The sequence below is a fragment of the Mchenga conophoros genome, linkage group LG10 (genome assembly GCF_057382185.1).
Source record: "Mchenga conophoros isolate Kocher_MC1m ecotype Shallow Benthic linkage group LG10, M_conophoros_male_GT1.1, whole genome shotgun sequence".
NCBI lineage: Eukaryota > Metazoa > Chordata > Actinopteri > Cichliformes > Cichlidae > Mchenga > Mchenga conophoros.
The window spans coordinates 30,063,183-30,081,594 of record NC_140535.1 but is presented as its reverse complement, the minus strand read 5'-3'; the positions used below and the strand labels follow the sequence as shown (position 1 = coordinate 30,081,594).

General features: G+C 41.5%; 2 protein-coding genes across 5 annotated transcripts in view; one reads left to right on the top strand and one right to left on the bottom strand.

The window, feature by feature from the left end:
- The window catches only part of capn5b (calpain 5b), a 58,755-nt gene that overhangs the window by 15,898 nt on the left and 24,445 nt on the right, over positions 1-18,412 (bottom strand). For all 4 annotated transcript variants that reach the window (XR_014894186.1, XM_085289760.1, XM_085289759.1 and 1 more), the window contains 3 exons: positions 7,925-8,133; positions 6,637-6,829; positions 2,508-2,701 (listed from right to left, as the gene is read on the bottom strand). Coding sequence is in view for 3 of the 4 variants with exons in the window: in XM_085289760.1 (XP_085145886.1) it covers positions 2,508-2,701; positions 6,637-6,829; positions 7,925-8,133 (596 nt within the window). In the remaining variant the exon portion in view is untranslated. The remainder of the gene's footprint in view (positions 1-2,507; positions 2,702-6,636; positions 6,830-7,924; positions 8,134-18,412) is intronic.
- Positions 10,902-11,709, top strand: ompb (olfactory marker protein b). The gene has a single exon (XM_085289762.1). It carries the CDS (start codon positions 11,000-11,002, stop codon positions 11,480-11,482), a length of 483 nt encoding a protein of 160 aa, XP_085145888.1. The 5' UTR covers positions 10,902-10,999; the 3' UTR covers positions 11,483-11,709.

The window sequence follows — 18,412 nt, the reverse complement described above, 5'->3', positions numbered from 1 at the left end:
CCAACTATAAATGGACCATTGGGCGAGCAAAAATCAAGCCTACAAATGAGACCTCAAAAAATAATGTCTGAACACGTAATTATACTTTCAAGTAACCAACATCCAAGATTGTTTTACTGTTCTCATTCAGCTTAGGTGCTGCACAGAGCCAACTGCTCCCTGTTGAAGTCTAGTATGACACTGCATTCGTAGTGTGGAGATGAAAGCCCACGTCTACCTGTCAGAGCTGCTACTATCAGCAGGGGGAAGTGCCAGAAATATGTACAACAATCAGTGGGAAGACAGAAGTCGACATCCATAAAGAACTTCTTTGTAACAAATGAAAATTGTCCCTGCAAATGCTTCTTAAGCACGATTTATTGATCATCCCTTTCCTGGTCGAGTCAGCATTTGACTTACATAAACCATGTTGTGGTTAATACTATAATCACCCCAAAAGAGCACTTTGCTCTCAGACTGTAGGCTTACTTGTGGTTGCTAGGATATTTAAAAGTAGAATGGGAGGCAGAGCAATCAGGTTTCAGGCCTCTCTTCTGTGGAACCAGCTCAAAGTTTGGATTCGGGAGACAGGCGCCTTGTCTACTTTTAAGATTAGGCTAAAAACATTTGTCGTTAGGGCTTAATCAAGTGTATCTGAATCCTCTTTTAGTTAACAGGCCTATTAACTAGGACTGTTTCTTCTTCACGCTTGTCTTCTCCATCACCCGTGTTTAGACATTTCTCTGCATTTAATCATTAGTTATTATTAAACTCTGGCTTTCTTCTTGCCCATAGGGGGTCGTCTAATTGTTGGGGTTTTCTCTGTATTACTGACTTTACCTTACAATATAAAGCAACTCGAGGTGACTGTTGCTGTGATTCAGCGTTACATACTGTAAATAAAACTGAACAGATCTACTCATCCCTGCGTTACCATACTGTTTTATAAATCCTGCCCAAGTCTTTAATTGTGAGGAAAAACCTGCAATCTGTTGCTTCAAACATGTCTTTGTCACTCGAAATATTTCAATTTTTATTTTCTGCTACTTTCAGTGCAAAATTTCCTTTCATAGCTAACCTTAAGTTACCCTCAGAGTACTGCAAATAATCCCTAAGGGTAATAGTAAACACATTTACACAAGATTAGCAGATTTAAACCATACAACTTTAATTTAAGATGCGTACAGTCATACTAGTAAAATAATATAATCAAATCAAATCAAATCACTTTTATTGTCACATCACATGTGCAGGTACATTGGTACAGCACATGTGAGTGAAATTCTTGTGTGCGAGCTTCACAAGCAACAGAGTTGTGCAAAATACAATAATGTAAACAAGCAAAATACAAGAATGGCTACATCTGAAACTAATAAATATATGTACAATATATAATATAATAGTATATACATCTGCCTGCTATGAAAATGGTGGGACCTCAAATATGGGGAAGAGGAAAAACATTTAAATTATTAACAGAATATTATAAATATTAATTGCAAGACTTATAACGACCACAGCTATAAAGTTTATTTCTGAGTAGCTGTATCGAGTTCAGACAAATGAATTGCGCGCGCGTCTCTCCCTCCTGAGCTCTATTTTACAGCACCAGTCGTGGTATTTATTACCGTGTGAATCATACCTGCACATCAAGGTTTCCTCTGTATTCAGTGCTCAGGGGAAACACAGGTGTTTTACTGGATGCATTAGCTCTGTGTTTATGTCTCTGTTTATGATGCCCTGACAAACGTCCAGCGGTCTGTCAGCCACCATTTACAGTAACGGGTTTTATCAAACCATGAATGAATTATTCAGCGACAGTGAGTGAATGATGAGGGATGACTCACGTCTCTTTAATAACAGCTGTCTCTCTTTCAGCCTTATCAATAATTCAGAGTCTGTTATTATCCGACTTTACCGGCTCCCTGTTTGTTTCACCGAATTTGCCCGTTCACGATTCAAAGACAGAGACGAGGAGCAAGCACATTTATTTTTCCGTTTTACCCACTCCTGAGCTAAAACATTTTTCTTGAGGACGTCTGAGCTGCTTTCATAAACAAGCGGCTCTCCGACTGGGCTGAATTTAGCCGTTCTTCTTTGCTCAGCGGCCCATTAGCTTGATTGCATTTCCATTTTTCATTGTCTACATGACATTTCCCATTGTCCTTCTCTTTTCTCTGTGTCCTGGACCTTATGTATGGATTGCTTTCTGTTCGGTCGTTTGGCATTTAATCATTCGTCATGTTACGTCTCTTAGAAACCTCGTGAGTCAAATTCTGAGGGACTGGCGCACTTTGACATTTTCAATTTATGTAATTGGTTAAATTGATCGTGACACGGTCACGTATCCTATTACGGGCAAAATACATTGTTTTGGGAATGCTCCACATCTGACTCACAGAGGTAAGATGTCTGCTACGAGTAATGATAGATGAAGACAGCTCAATTACCTTTAACAGGGTAGGATTAGAGACTGAGGAGCTTCAGTAGTTTATCTTCCTGCCTGCAGGTGGCAGTGTTGTGATTACCTGTCACTCCAAGGGCCACTCCACTCCTTCTCCCCCCAAGGGTTCCTCATGCGGATCATGTGCAGCTTCTCCGACTTGAAGAAGGCCAGCAGTCCGTGACCTAGCCGCACCTTCCGTACATCTGTCACGGCGTAGGCGTGGCCTTTGACCAAACCGCAGTCCAGCCGCGCCTCCATGTCTTCTATTGTGGTCGCCTGGAAAGCAGAAAACACAGATGCCTCTGTCAGTCTAGACAAAAGAAAAGAATGCTAACAAACAAAGCTAACACACAAAAGCAGTTCCTCTGGTGGCCACTTGAGGCAGTCTACAAAACTATTTAAGGGACCTCTTAAATGTGTGTTTGTGCTGTTGTTCCTTTAAAGTCTTTTTAAAGGAATTCTCACTAGTATTATCCCATCCCTGAGGTTTGTGCTTCAGATTTGGTTAGTTAAAAATGTATTTTCTAGTATTTAATAGTCTGTTAATTAGAACTAATTATCAGCAGTGGTGATAAACAGGGTGATAGAAGAGGTCAGGCAGGAGTATCTGTGGACTACGATGTTTGCAGATGACACTGTGATCTGTGGTGAGAGGAGGGAGCAGGTGGAAGACAGCCTGGAGAGGTGGAGGTATGCACAAGAGTGATCGCCCCATGGTCGGAAGGTCGGCGGTTCGAATCCACTTAACGGCTACCCTGAGGTACCCCTGAGCAAGGTACCGTCCCTACACACTGCTCCCCGGGCGCCTGCTTAGTGGGCTGCCCACTGCTTCACTGAGTGAATGGGTCAAATGCAGAGAAAACAAGTAATTTCCCCATGGGGATCAATAAAGTATCCATTAAGAGTATGAAAGTACGTAGAAGCAGGTTTGAAAGTTGAAGATGCAAGGAATAGAGAGATTTTAAATACCATCCAAAACAACAGACAGTGCACCAGAGAGGTGAAGAAGAGAGCCGAGGCAGGGTGGAGTGGGTGAAGATGATTGTCATGGGGGATTTGTGGCAAAAGAAGAAAGGACAGTTTGCACATACAGAGGGCTGGTGTCACAGAGGAGCACGGTAGAAATAGGACAGGGTGAGATGGAGGCAGATGATCTGTTGTGGCGACCCCTAAATGAGGCAGCCGAAAATATTTAGCAGATGTGTGTGTGTGTGTGTGTGTGTGTTCCACCTGTATAGTTTATGAATGCAGCTTTGTTAAATGCTAGGTGGTGTTAGCTGATTTATAAGCTTCTGGCTCTAAACCCCCCCATCATGGTGGCAGACAAAATGCTAACGCTGGAATGTGGAAATGTAGTGCAAAACCAATGGGTGACATCATATAGGCTATGTCCGTCATGTATACTGTCACGGACCGCCATGTCAGTATGTTCAACTTACATACCAAATATGATCAGTTTTGGTTAAAAAAGAGCAACGAACAAAATAAAGCAAGCTGCAGGGGCCAAAAAGCTAGAAAAAAAGGCAAAAAGGTGAGACTTCAAAAAGCTCGAGTAACCAACATCTGTTATCTTTTACATGAAATCTATGCTCGCAACAGCTTTTACTATTTTGTTCTTGCATAGAGGTGAGTCGGCTTAATGTTATATTGGAAGAACTGAGCTTTGTAGAAAAGCTGCTATATTGATGTCTTAACAGATGGTGGCAGGAGAGCAGTAATTCTCAGTTTACTGGAGGTTCAGACAGCATAAAAGATGGACGTAGCCTCCTGGTCTTAAAAGTTAAGCACCTGAAACCTGAATTCTTAGGTGCATCTTGTCCTGTACCCCCCAGCCGGCCCCGACAGATGGGAAAAGGAGGTTTCTCCTTCCCGCTTGCTCACAAAGGGTCGTCTGATTGATGGGGTTTTTTTTTTCTGTTATTGTGAGGTCTTAACCTTAGAATCTCAATCACCTACAGGCGACTCTTGTTGTGATTTGGCGCTATATAAATAAATAAATAAATGCAATTGAATTTAATCTTTTTAAAAGGCCAGCAGGGGGCTGCTTATCTTATTGTAAAAAGACTTGGTTATACAGAAGTTCATGGGAAAATGGCCCTCAGCTCCCTCTGGGACCTCAGTGAGCACTTTCCTGATGGCTTTATGGGCTCGTGCTCTAGTTTCAGATCACACTGAATAAAACATTAAGATCATCTTGCAAATTACAGTAACCCACTGCTACTTATATAGTATCTTTCTACTCCGTTTTGAGTCACTTGCTGATATCTATACCTAAGCACTTTTATCTAACATTTACACACACCCACATTACAATGAATGCATCAGGGTATTCAGAGTTCAATATCTTGCCCAAGGATACATCAAAATGTGGACTGTAGGAGGCGGGGATCGATCCACCAACGTTCTGATTGGTATACGAACCGCTTTAACACCTTTTAGTGTCAAAAAGACAGGATTATCAATGCTATCCTCATTGGCCAATGACTGCCGACGTCAGTCAGATCCACACTTCATCATCTTTAGTTTCAAAACATCAAGATGTCAACGGTGAAAATGCTCAGCTCGAGGTGCAGAACAGGATTTCAGTAACGAGTGGGTGACATCAGAGTGGCTACATCCATGTTTAAGGCTGTCTATGCTTCAAAATGACAGTCCTAATAATAGTGTCTTAGCATAGACTCTATTAAGATTTATTTGACCCATTTATTGTACTCAAATTAGTCTGACTTTCTACTTTCCAATGTTGCAAATAGCTGCAGTGAATATTTGTTATTTTTCCTCCTGAATATTTTCAAGGGCTTGCTCAAAGGGAATGTAAAGTGCCCTGAAATGAATGTTGTTGTAAGGCTGGTGCTATTTAAGTGAAAATTAAATTGACCCTAAATGAGTTCCAAGAATAAATTTTACTAACAGCAAAAAAAAAAAAAATAGGAATGAAAGACCGATTTCTGTCTCCTTAAATTATTCAAATAAAAACAGAAGCTCTTGCAAAAATAATAATTTCCTGTGCTCAAACACATATGAGCACACACACATATAACTTGTAAATTAGAGCCAGAAAATAAATACATAAAATAAAATAGAGACTCAAAGAAACTTCATACACAGCCCTGAAGTTTGACTGTTGTTGCATTTCCAGCACTAGTACCTTACAGCTACAGTTATGTGTCGTCAGGGTGCAAAAACCTTGTGTGTCATTTCAGTATAACTAACAGCAGAAAAAAACCCAAATTAGTAACAGAACGTGATTTTAACTGACTATTCACGTCTTTACATTATAACTTTAATACAAATGGCCATAAATTTGTCCTGGTTTATAAGTGAGTTTTTATTGGCTTCTCTTTTTCACTGGAATGGACCGTTTATTAATCCCCACATTAAAACCTGCTTTTGCTAACAGGAAGCCTATAACAATACCCGGGTCTGGTTCTTCAAATGCTGAGGACAGGAAAAGACACACAGGCAAAAATCTGAAATGTTGCGCACAATGGCACCTCGTTCGCACATTAATTATAGCACAAAGTTGAAGAGCCTTTGAGAAGAGCTCATTCGGAGATTCTGAGATGGCTGCTATCTTTGCCAGACAATTGAATGTCTTTGGAAAGTCAGTCACGACAGGCAGAGGTTGGTTATTCATCCCTGGATTTTAAATCAGAATAGAAAACGTTCTAATTATTAAAGGGCTCTGGGGAGGTCAGCTGTGGGTGATTACACAATTTTCAGACAGCAGGGTTTTGAATGCTGTTGAAATGCCAAGTGCGAGCTTCTCGATGGCTTTGTTTCAAAAGTCAGGTGCTTGAATGCGTCTTTAAATTGCACTCTACTTCTGTGCTATTGCACCTGGATAAAGTGCGAACAGCAGAGACTGACATCCTCTGACTATTGGAGTGGGATGAGGTTTAAGTTCTGACTAAAATTACTCCATCAGCCGGTTGAGCTGCAGTTTAGACCAACATCTTTGACTCTGACCTCCAGTAAGAGAGTTTTTGTGCAGTAATTAGCGCATTAATTACTGAAGTATGGCCAGAAATTGAACTGTAATCCAAATTTTAGTCTTAACAAAGAAAATCAGCTTTGCTTTGAGGGCTGTGTTCAAGGTTTTCTTTTGGTGCTTCATATTCATATATGTACATCCAACAAACACAAGCATGTTAGAATAACTGGTGATTCTTAGCGTGTTCTTTAAGCTGAACCTTTCGCACGGTTCTTACCCTGATGGAGCAGCTGATGAGGCCGTCTCTGTTGTGGACTTTGAGCACGCGTTCAAACAGCTGGTTACGGGCTGCCTCGTCTGTGGCCATCTGACCCTCCAGCAGGTCCACGGGCTCAGAAACACCACCCGTGAAGTCCACCAGTGCGTCAGCCGTGTTCCCCCCATCCAAAGCCTCGTAGCAGCCGTAAACCCTGCAGGAAGAGGGAACTATTTCATATACAGTTCCTATTTTTTTGGGACAGTCGCAAAAACAGGTTACTTCTGACTGGTTAAATGTGGTAACAGAGATAAGGCCATGATGTGTTTTGTTTTTGTGTTATTTATTTAGAGAATTTTCCAATTTAAAATCGAGTTACAGATACCGGTTACAATTAAATGACTAAGTGTAAGCAATAAAAATAGTTCAGCAAATCTATAAAATCAAACTGACGTACAAAATACTGAGAAAATGGACATCACATCGAACTGTGCAATCACATCTTTTAACCGATTTATCTTTTTTCCATGAAAGAACTAAAAGAGCAAACTTGTGCATATGAATGAATGTTGATCTCTGGAGTAATCTGCCCACAGATGTGACTCATAAGAACCTTTTTAATATGAAAGGCACAAAAGAACCGCTGACCTTCATAAAGTAATGCACTTTTATTTCCAGTCTGTTTTTTAGCTGTCTTATGCTGTTGACTCTACAACAGATTGTAGAGTTTTATGTTTTTTGTTTAAAAATCACAAAAAATATGCCATATTCACAGGTGTAGCAACAGAAATTTACACTTCATTGTTTTACACTTAATTCCTGCATTTTATTTAAATTTTGCTTTCAAGCTTATGGTAAAAATGTCTATTTATTAATGTCCAAAAAAAGGCAGAGAGTGTTTTCCGCATAGCTTTAAAATTATTTTTGTTATTTGATATCAATGCTGAGTCATCCACGTCTAAAAAGTGATGTACTCTTGTGTCATCTTGTGTTTTATGAAGGACATAATAAATCTTTGTATCGGGCTGCTTTTGGTGTTTTTGCTTCGTGGACAGAAACCTGCTGAAATGTGCTCGTCTCGCCTGTTCACTGATAAATGATAAACGTTCAGCACAGTTTAACACATCTTACAAATTTCTGTGTTATGGGATGATTTCTAGGAATAATGAATGTATCTGTGATGTTAAAAAAACTGTTAATGACACCAATATGTGACCACACCCTTGGTGACTCTGTACAAGCTTCATAAATCTGACTCCGATGGATTTATAGTCGAGTTTAAGTAAAATCTGCTGCCTCTGATGCTCACTTGGCATAGGCTTTCTCCACCAGGGCGCTCCAGAACTCGTTGCTGTCGTTGGAGTGGCAGTAGACCAGCTGGTTGTCCACCGTCGGTAGCCGGTCATCAATCACCACGTCCACCCACTCCCCGAAGCGCCAGAAGCGAAAGTGGAAAATCCCAGCGTAGGAGTCTGGTTTTTCTGTATCCCACTCCTGCTCCTTCCAGTCTGGAATGACCTACATGGTGGAAGAGGACAGGGGAGCAGAGGGGCAGGTAAGCCAAACAAATAGCCGTTGGTCCATGGAGCACAAATAATATCATAGTGGAGTGGGCAGGTGAAGCGAGACCACCGTCCCCCTCATGTCTGCTGTTGCGTTCAGGATTAGGGGACAAATTTATAACCTTGGCTTTCACAGTCATAAATCCAGCTGTAATAGGACATGGGTGAGAGGTAATAACTGTTTGACTGCAGTGTGTGTGTGTGTGTTTTGGCTGCCTGCATTTCCTCTGGCCCAGCGAAATGCCCATAACCAGACTCCATTTTGTGAACTGTAGTTAGTTTTTTCACAGGGGAGGTAAAACAAATACACGTATCAGGAATTTCTTGATGACCTCAGAGCCCAGAGCAGACACAGAGCAGTGTTTCCTGCACAGAGACGTGGCTCGGTAACCCAACTTTGAGAACTTTTGACCTCCTTTTGACCAAGAGAGCAACATTACCTGCAACTCATTTATTAGTTTACAGTCCTCTTATTTTCAAAGTTCAAAGTTTCAAAGTGCTCTTCCAGGCTCAGGTCCCTCAGGTCTTTGATATCTTTCAGCTACGGTGAGAGACACTGACTCCACCGTACTGGACTGAAACCGGTCACGGCAGTCGTCCTTCTGCTCTGGAGAGCCCCTGTGTGCTGGAGGGTCCCTTTAACCACACCTGCAGCAGGTGAAGAAGTGTTGCACCTACAAGAAGCTCACAATGTCTGCCACCACCACCTTGCAGTCTGAGACAGTGGCGCTGGAGTCGGTCCACACAATGGAGAGGCAACTAAAAACTGCCCTAGTATCACAAAGTGCATATAGTTATCACTTAACTGATTTAAGAAAGCATGCACACGTGTATGAATGCAGGACTGCACATGTAAATATGTATTTGATATATAACTCGCCATTTACAATACTGACTCAATGCAGGCAAAAAAAGCTTGTATTTCAGTCTTTCTTTAATAATGAAACCATCTATTATCTTAATCACACCCAAATTTCCTAAAAAAGTGCAAACCAAAGTTAAATGACAACATTTTTTGACTGATATCGATTAAAATAAAGAAATATCTGCAGCAGACAGGTTACAGCCTTTGTTAATATTATGGTATTTCTATTATAGCCTCTCACTCTCCTTCTGTTATAGAAACAATGCTGTGCCAGTCCAGCAAAGTTTGGTTCCTGACGCAATGAGCAAAATTCCTCCCAGAGGTTTTTGACATGTCCCCAATCTCCTTTCACCAACCCAGTGTTAGTTAAGCTAAGAAGATGTTTAACCTCTTTCATATGATCAGATATTAATGTCTGGTTACGCCCAATTCTTTGTTTCTGCTACCTTAGACTGTTATGCATGCTGCTGTGTGTGTTTGTGGTTGAGAGTGCAGAGTCCAGGGCTTTTCCTTTTAGCTCTACTTTAGTCTACGGTAGCTCCCACTGTATGTTTGAATTTCACTCCCAGCTGGTCCGCATATGTGTGGCGAGCAATATTTTATCTCAGCTTTTTCATTGAACACAACTTCCTGCTGCAGGAAATCAGTCAAACAGCCAAAATAATGTTAATCCCAACAGACTGCAGACAGCAGAAATAAACATGTTTACATCCTGGTACAAAGAAGAGCTTTGTTCTCTCCTCCTCATCAGCTGCTCTCAGACTGATTTGGTTCTATAACTCACATATTTAAATGATGATTATCTTCATACTTTCTGCAATGAAATGAAATCAGTGACCGGACAACATCCAGAAACGTACAAGGGGACACAAGTGATTTCTGAACTATAGCGTGGTGTGATTGCTCTCATCTTTTATGAAATATCATTTCACTGTGATCCCACTGCGGCTCAGAGTCATAACGGAGCACCTTATGGACACCAGAAGTGACCTGCAAAAAGGGTGTCTGTGAAGCCTCTATCAGCATGAATACAGTCTCCAATAAAACCTGCAAATGATGCAGAGAGCGACAACATGTGTGACTGACTGTCCCAGCGGGAGTTCTTGGAGATGTCAGGGTGCGCTAACTGAACAGCAGTTACTGTCAACCCTCTCTGCAGGAGGTGACACCCACTGATGGAGAGAATCTGGCCCCTCCAGAGCTCTGAGAGGCAGCAACAGCTCCTTTTTACAGGCGAGGAGAAGGAAGAAACAAAAAAAACTAAGCACCACACCACAGAGTCATTTCGTAATCCTTCGGGAAGCAATCTCTCTTGCACTCCACCTTCGCTGCTACTTAGTCTCTGTCTCTGCAGTGTGCATCTATCTCAGCTTTCAGCTGGGCAGTGCTGCTATACAGCAGCTGAACTCTGGAGGGAAAGTGACCCAACGACTGACCAGAGACACAAGCACAAAGCGTCGCGGGTTTCCCCTGCTGCCACATAAGAGGAGTGAAGAGGCTTTCTTAACACTCCCTTCTTCTTATCCTCAGATGATAGAAGCCCACCCATTACATGCGAGGTACCACCTGACTCTTACTTCTGGCATTCACATTTGTTTTGCCACTCATGCAGGCTTCCAAAATCTAGACGACACTTCATGCAATAAATGTGTTACAGTTAAGAATCTGTATCTAAGGAAGCAGAGACACAAACGAATGTGACAAACACTATTAAGCACAGCTCCCTGAGGGCTAACCCTGCACTGTGGTTGCATCTTGTTTTCTCTATCTCCTTCTGTAGTTCTAAGTAAGACCCGCCTCTACTATCAGTAGTACACGCTCATGTGTAAGCCAGCAGAAAGGAGCGGAGCACAGGAGAGTCTGGACAGAGATAAATTATCTTCGACACAGCTGCCGATCTAATCCAGCCTTGCAGTTGGTATTGACCTCTCTGCCTGTCAAGGTGTGCCCTCTGAGCATGTCTAAAGAGGTGAAGCTGCCCTTCCGGCTGGACGTGGAGCTGACGGAGGTGATGCGCCTGCGGGTTCAGTCCCTGCAGCAGCGCGGCCAAAAAAGGCAGGAGGGCGAGCGCCTGCTGCAGGGCAATGAGGCCGTGTACCGGCTGGACTTCTCAAACCAGTCCCTCCAGTTCTTACACTGGAAGGTGTGGCTGGCCCAGCCGGGCCGCCTCACCATCATGGGTACCTCGCAGCTCTGGACGCCTGACCTCACCAACCTGATGACCCGTCAGCTGCTCGAGCCGGCAGGTGTTTTCTGGAGAGCAGCGGGCGATGGGGACGACGCGCCGGTCCAGTGCTACGAGGCTGACGCTGACGAGTTCGGTGAGAGGATCGCGGAGCTGGCCAAGGTGAGGAAGGTGATGTACTTCTTGTTTGCATTTTCAGAAGGCTGCAGCCCAGAGACGGTCGACTGCTCCATCACCTTCACAGTGGACAAATAAGACTTGGCGTGTATGATCTCGGACAGATACTTGGACTCATCTTCAGTCCTTGTGTGCTTTCAGTTGAGGAACCCGCTACTATAAAGCCAGCCCTCTGTCTCCTTTCATGATTCCTCCCCTCTAAAATATCGACACAGGCCATATGACATCCTTTAAGGACTCAAAAACACTTTAGTGATCAAAACAGGTTGTTGTTTCATAACTTTGTATCAGATCATTGAAATAAATCCAATCATTCTAAAAGGCGTATCTGCATTTTCTTAAGTGCTTTGGGTTTGAGTGTTGAACAAAATTGTTATCCCATCTCTAACTCACAAACAGCCAGCCCTGAAGGGTTTGCTGGAGCCGATTCCCACACGAGATAATGCATAGAGACAGTGTTTACTTCTGTGGATGGGTGCAACTATTCCCCAGCGGACGAGGGGAACAGGTTCCTGCCACCTCATCGGTCTCTGTCTTACATGGTGACCCTGACAAACAAGTGAGGAGATGCATGTGGATTTCACCTCTCTGCCTCCTCCTCCTCCACTTCTTCCTCCTGCAGGCTCGCCCTGACTGCTTTCAAACTGCCTCAGGGGATGAAATGCTAACTGTGAATGAGAAGACAAGTGTCTGGAAAAGTGTGAGAGAAAAAGGAAAATAACCCCGACGACAGGAGGATTTAGACTCGTTTCTTGTCTGTACAAAGCGTGTGACTAACATGCAACTCAGAGGCTCGGTTTTGCTTAAAAAAAAAAAATCTAACTCTGCATATTCTCAAGAGTCTCAATTAAATCGATCTTGCCAACAGTGTTGAATGCATGAATATGAATTTTCACCGACTGTCCTCGTTGGTATGTCTTCTCTGCTCACTCTTTCCTGTCGCCCTGTGACTGAGAGGTAAACTAATGCACCAGAGAAATAAGCCCACCGGTCATCCCATTATCAAGTGAGGATTTTTCTCATTAACACAAATAAAAGAACATCAAAAATTACAAGTTAAAATATTTCCAGAACTATTTGAAAGAACTTTAAAAGCTGGCAGCTTTTTGCAGGTAATTAACTGGTACAAAAGTACAAAATGTTTTGAAGTAGGATCTCCAGGGAGATGTGTCTGCTCCTGGGAGACTTGGACCATTTACTTGTTTTGCTCTCACAGGAAGTAAAACTAGCAGGAAACTAAGTAAATGAGGATGTCTATTCTCGCTTACAAGACCTGACACTGGCTACTTAATGCATTCAAAAACTGTGAATTAAGAATAAAGGATTCTAAGATTAAAGCCTAATTTTTCATGAATTAAATGAATTATCTTGCCCAAAAAAGAAAAGATAAATAAACCTGTTACTTTGTTTCCTGCACATTTACATTTAAATTCATGACATTTTTATATGGTTAGCTTTTAGATGGCTTGAAAGATGTCCCAGCTATACTTTGTTGACATATTTTGGTTTATAGGGAAAACTTAAACTAAGCATCCACCTGGAGCTGATCTGGACTTCCTGTGTGACGACCGGTTAGTGTTTCGGCACTAGAGCCCAATCAGGTTGTGCGGTATGCCTATCACCCCCCCCATGAGATTAGTAATAACTGCTAACCACAGGTACAGAGGGAGTCAGTAATGTCTACTCATTAATGTGGCGCTATCCACCCTCCATGCTACACGACAAAACCAGAACAGGGCTACTGCTACTGAGAGAGAGACTAACAAGGGATTTTTTTCCACATTGAGCATGAAAAAAAAAAAGAATGTAGACTATATGAGTGGGAGCACCCCAACAGCTAAAACGGTACATAGTAACAACTAGCTCATTCAGTCTCTTGATATATGTGTAAAATGGTCCACCTGTCTCTCCTCCAGTCTCCACCACGACCTCCTAACACACAAACACAAAAAGCACAGGAAAGGACACAAACCTGTATGTCTGTGGAAGCACAACCGCATTATATCTCTATTAAAAAGAAACAAAAATCCTCCTCCTGTTTACACTTGTTTTGAGGCAATGACTGCAAGTGTTGGTTATATTCAAAGGTGCCGACATGAAACCATAGCAAGGCAGATTATTTCAAATAAGAATAATGAATTTCAGTTTACTTCAATAAGTAAGGAATCACATGAACCCAAATAAGTAAAACACTTGTTGACAGTGGGAAGGAAAAACTCTCTTTTAACAGGAAGAAACCTCCAGCAGAACCGGACTCAGGAAGAAGAAGGAAGACAGGGCAAAAGCCGCACTATGGAAGAGAGCCAGAGATTAATAATAGCTAACGATTAAATGCAGATGCAATGTGTATAAACACACAGTGAGAGAAAAGGTGAGTGAAGAAGAAACACACAGTGCATCATGGGAAGCCCCAGCAAAATGTGTCCCTATACATTTTTACTCAATAAAATGTGTCCAAAATGAGGAATGAAGAAACTCTGGTTCCACGACAGAGTCAGTAATAAATGTTTTAAAACCTGGATGTATTTTTTTTTTTAAAAAGTGTATTATAATTTATTATGTAACAAATTCTAATGACGAAGAACAAGAAACAAGAAAAGAATGAACAAGTGGCAACATCTTGGAAAAAAAACAGCGGATGCTGATTGGAAGGTTCCTTTAGCAGCTGCAGGCGACGCTCACTGAGGGGTGGCAGCATGGAGCGGATATTTTCCAAATGACCCTACGTGTCTGTTTTCTTTTCTGTTGAGCTGTACTTTCTTGCAGGTGCTGATTGGAGGGTCATCTGCGGTGTAGACGGGCCTGTGCTGAGTATGCTCCACTCCATAAAAACTTCCTCCTGCCTGCAGATTATTTCACGAATTTACTTCCTTTTTTCTCCACGTTTACCATCACACAAAGCATATGTGCTTTACATTACTAACATACTGTTATTTAAACACTGCATCTTCTTGTGGTTTTTTGTAAGAAAAAAGAAGAAGATGTTTTTCTCAAGTCAAGGTGCAAAAAAGAATTTTAAAACCTCAGTGTGACAGAAAACAGACAAAAATCACAAAAGAAATGTTAACCTGGTTTGAATATTTTGATACTGTTTTGAAACTGAAGGTGCTCTAAAATTAGGTGCAGTTACCTCGTACCGTGCCCGAGTATGATGGACCCTCTTCTGGTCTGTGTTTACACTGACTACACTTCGTTTTGCATCTGAAATAGTCTCTCCTGTTCAGGCAGGACACAGTTGAGTTTATGATTTACAGCATTTTGTGGCTTTACAGGAGCAATTCTGGAAGAAGTGCCACACTTTTATATGCCTACAGCAGCCCTGAGAGGTCAAATACACTGGAACTTAAACACCTTGTTTATTTTGTAAGTTACCTGACGTGTCCAGTCTGTCCTAGTCTTTATGTTTTTGTCCTCAGCATCTCCTGTGAGAAGTCAGTTGCGTCCCCGTGTCTGGTTTCTGTGTCCCTGTTTAGTTCTGTCAATTTAGTATGTCTTAGTCCTTGTCCCAATGTTCCTGCTTTACTTTGACAGTCCCTTATCTCATTAGATTCAGTTCATCTGTTTCCCCAGATGTGTTCACTCTGTCCCAATCTCCTCTTGTGTATTTAAACCCTATCAGTTTTCTATTCTTTGTTGTTTCATCCCTTGCAGTTTGTCTTTTGGAAGATTTGAAGGTTTGGTTGGATTATTTGTTCTTGGCTTTCATCTTGTTTGTTTTGTAAGTGGCTCAGCAATAAAAGTTTTAGTTTTATAACTTCTTTGCCATGTGTACGTGTGTAGGCAGCACTCCGAAAACTCTATTTTAGTAGAACTAAAAGACCGGGTGGGCTCCAGAGGCGAATGCAGGGAAAGCTACAAATTTCACACAAAACGTAATTCCTGTACTTGTGTGCATGCATTTTAAAATTGCATTAAACAAGCCTACAAGTGCACCTATCATTTCAGAACGCCACCTGGGACTTCAAAGAAAGGCCTACTGTGGTGATAATGCACCTACAGGTGTCTGATAACAACTGCAATGCACCAGAAAATGGCCTGTGAATTTTAGCTGTTAAATTACAGGAACAATTACACTGCAGGTGGATGGCAATAATCAACACAAACATGCATTCAACAAGCTCAGGTGGATTAAGGAAGATTTACAGTGATTCTAATCAGACATGTGCATCATTTAAAAAAAAGAAAAGACATTAACAAAGTAGGAAAAACCAGAACAAAATAATCAGCCAAAACTAAAGACCTAAGAAGGGAAATAAGCAGAAGACATGCTGTTCCTTGAGGATGGACCTGATCAAGCTGCCATGTAAGCATCCCCATGTGTACTCGGCCTAGTTCCACAATACAGCATTTCTCTAGAACAGGCTGAGGCATCTTGTTTCAAATCCCATTAAACCTCACTAATCATTTTGTTTCCTCTATCAGCACGTGAAAGAACATCTCAGAATCATTCTGACGCCAGAGACTTCAAACCGGCTCAGCACAGTTCAAATAAACTGCTCTTTATTGACAAAACGCTGCAAGTTTGTGTGCTCGAGCTGGTGATAGTGGATGTGTGATGCCAATCAGGATGCAAACACTTGTTTATTTAAATCTGTGTTTAAAAGGCTTCAAATTGACTTTTCATTGCAGCGAACTACATCTCTGAAAGTAAGGACAGCTGAATGAAGCTCTCTGCGGTCCATTTAAAGATCTCCAATGCACCTTTATTCAATTAGCAGAGGTAGTAAACATTGGATGAAATCTGTTAAAGCACTGTTGCATCTCCTTACAACAAACCACACTGCTGGACAACAGCTATGACTGATTAATAATGACATCCACTTTGCTGCATGTCACCCCCCCCCATCTTTTTCACCTATTACCCATCTTATCAAATAGAATCAAAATGCCTAAAAATAAATCTTGAAAAAGACACCTGCTAAGGCTGATCACAATGCAAAACGAACACGAGAAAATCAGAAGAATATCCGATTTTTTTCTGCATAAAACTTTTTTTTTTCCAAATTATAAATCTGCCATAGATGTCACAAAAACAGAAGTTCCACTTGTGAATTAATTCTGGATTTTTATTACAGTGAAAAAACATACTAGCGGCTGCCAGTGCTACCCCTGAGCCTCCTAGTAGATGCACCAATGAAAGTCTTAGGTGACACACAAGAGCACAAGATTTTCAGAAAACCTGACCTCTGACCTTATGAATTTTAGTAGATACACATATGGTTTTTTGATGAATTTGAAAGTCCTACGTTGCCTCGTTTTCGAGTTATCGCATTCACAGACTTGGATATCCACACCGCCTGCCAGTCACAGCGCCAATAACACTCCATCAGCGTTTATGGCTGAGGGGTACAAACGTCTGCATTCACTGGTGAAGTAGTCGCCACTACAAGCTTGAATAAGCCTCACCAGAGCTAAAATGCTAATATTGCTACAGAGCAGGAACCTCTGAAGTCAAAGTGGAAACGCCAAAAACTGCAGTTCCTTCAGTCAATTCTAAATTTTTAGATTACTCACTGATTTAAACTGTATTCAAATCAGGGCTATTTTGAGTGTCAGTTGCATACCTTTTGAAGCATTCAAACAGGTAGGTGTATTTGAATGCTAGCTAACCAGTAACATTTTAAACTGCATTATAAGAGCATTATAAGTCTTGTTGCTTTTCCTTTTATGAATTGGCTAAAAGGCAGACAAGGCACTGAATCCCGAATAGTAGTCTATGTTGTAGGTTGTGTAGGCTCTGTGATAGCAGGTTATATAATTGTTATGTGAGTGTATTTCGAGCCTTGGCCTCTTCTCCATGGTTTGATCATTCAGGTTAGCTGAGGGGGTTTACCATGCATACATTAATGGAGTGCCAGCAACTCTCCATAATGCACAACGTGTGGTCCAAACACAAAAACCACAAATGTACTCTCCAAAGCTGTTGTGGTTCTACAGCACAAACACACACCCAGAAGAGGAAAAGAAACAAGAAAAAGAGATAAACAAGCAAAACAGGTTCCTCTGATTTAAATTGAAACCACTGGATGCAAATCGTGTCTTTCTGTTTTTATTTTTGTTTTTGTTTCCATTTAAGTCTTACTTTGGGGAAAATGTATCACACCTCTGAGCTGTATTGAATAACTGCCCAGACACATTGCAAAGATGGCTGCTAAGTGACAGGATTTGGTGTTAGAAGGGCTTACACTGATCAGGCATAACAAAACCGCTGTCAGGTGAAGTGAATAACATTGATTATCTTCTCATCATGGCACTTGTGGCACATATATCAGGCAGCAAGTGATAATTTTGTCCTCAAAGTTGATATGTTAGCAGCAGGAAAATAGGTAAGTTTGACAAAGGGCCACACTGAGATGGCTAGACAAGCTGGAGCCCTTGTGGGGTGTTTCCAGTCTGCAGCTATCAGAGGCAAACCAATGACAGGGTTCTTTTTATTTTTAGTTATTTAATTTGTCCAATCACCTTTGAGCCCCTGAAATGAAGGGACTGTACTAAAAAAGATGCTTTAGTTCCTCACATTTTATCCACTCTTTGTTCAACCCACTGAATTAAAGCTGTAAGTTTGCACTTCAACTGCATCTTAGTTGTTTCCTTTAATAATTCAGTGTTGTAATGTATGGAACCAAAATTAGATAAAAGTTGTCCATGTCCAATGTCCAAATATTTATGGACCTAACTGTATTCTGTCTTCTTACGGCTAAGTGTGCCCCTGCTTGCTTTAGCAGTGCAGAAACGCCTCTGCTGGTTAACCATGTAAAATAATAATAAAAAACCCCTCACTAATAAAAACCCATTCAGAGGACATCCATCTAGCCTTAGTGCTTCCAGTCTGTCCTCAGAGACTCCACATTAGACTCCACCATTCAGACTTCTACTGACTGATGCAGTCTGGTGTTTACTTCTTATAGTAATGTTTCCTAATGGATGCTTAAACACAGTCGAGCATATGATGCATCCCTTTTTTCCAATGTACTGTGCACACTTTTGCACAGGGACTTTCTCTCTTTA

Excerpts from the sequence above, each read along its gene's own strand:
- ompb (XM_085289762.1), top strand. The coding sequence starts at position 11,000 with ATGTCTAAAGAGGTGAAGCTGCCCTTCCGGCTGGACGTGGAGCTGACG.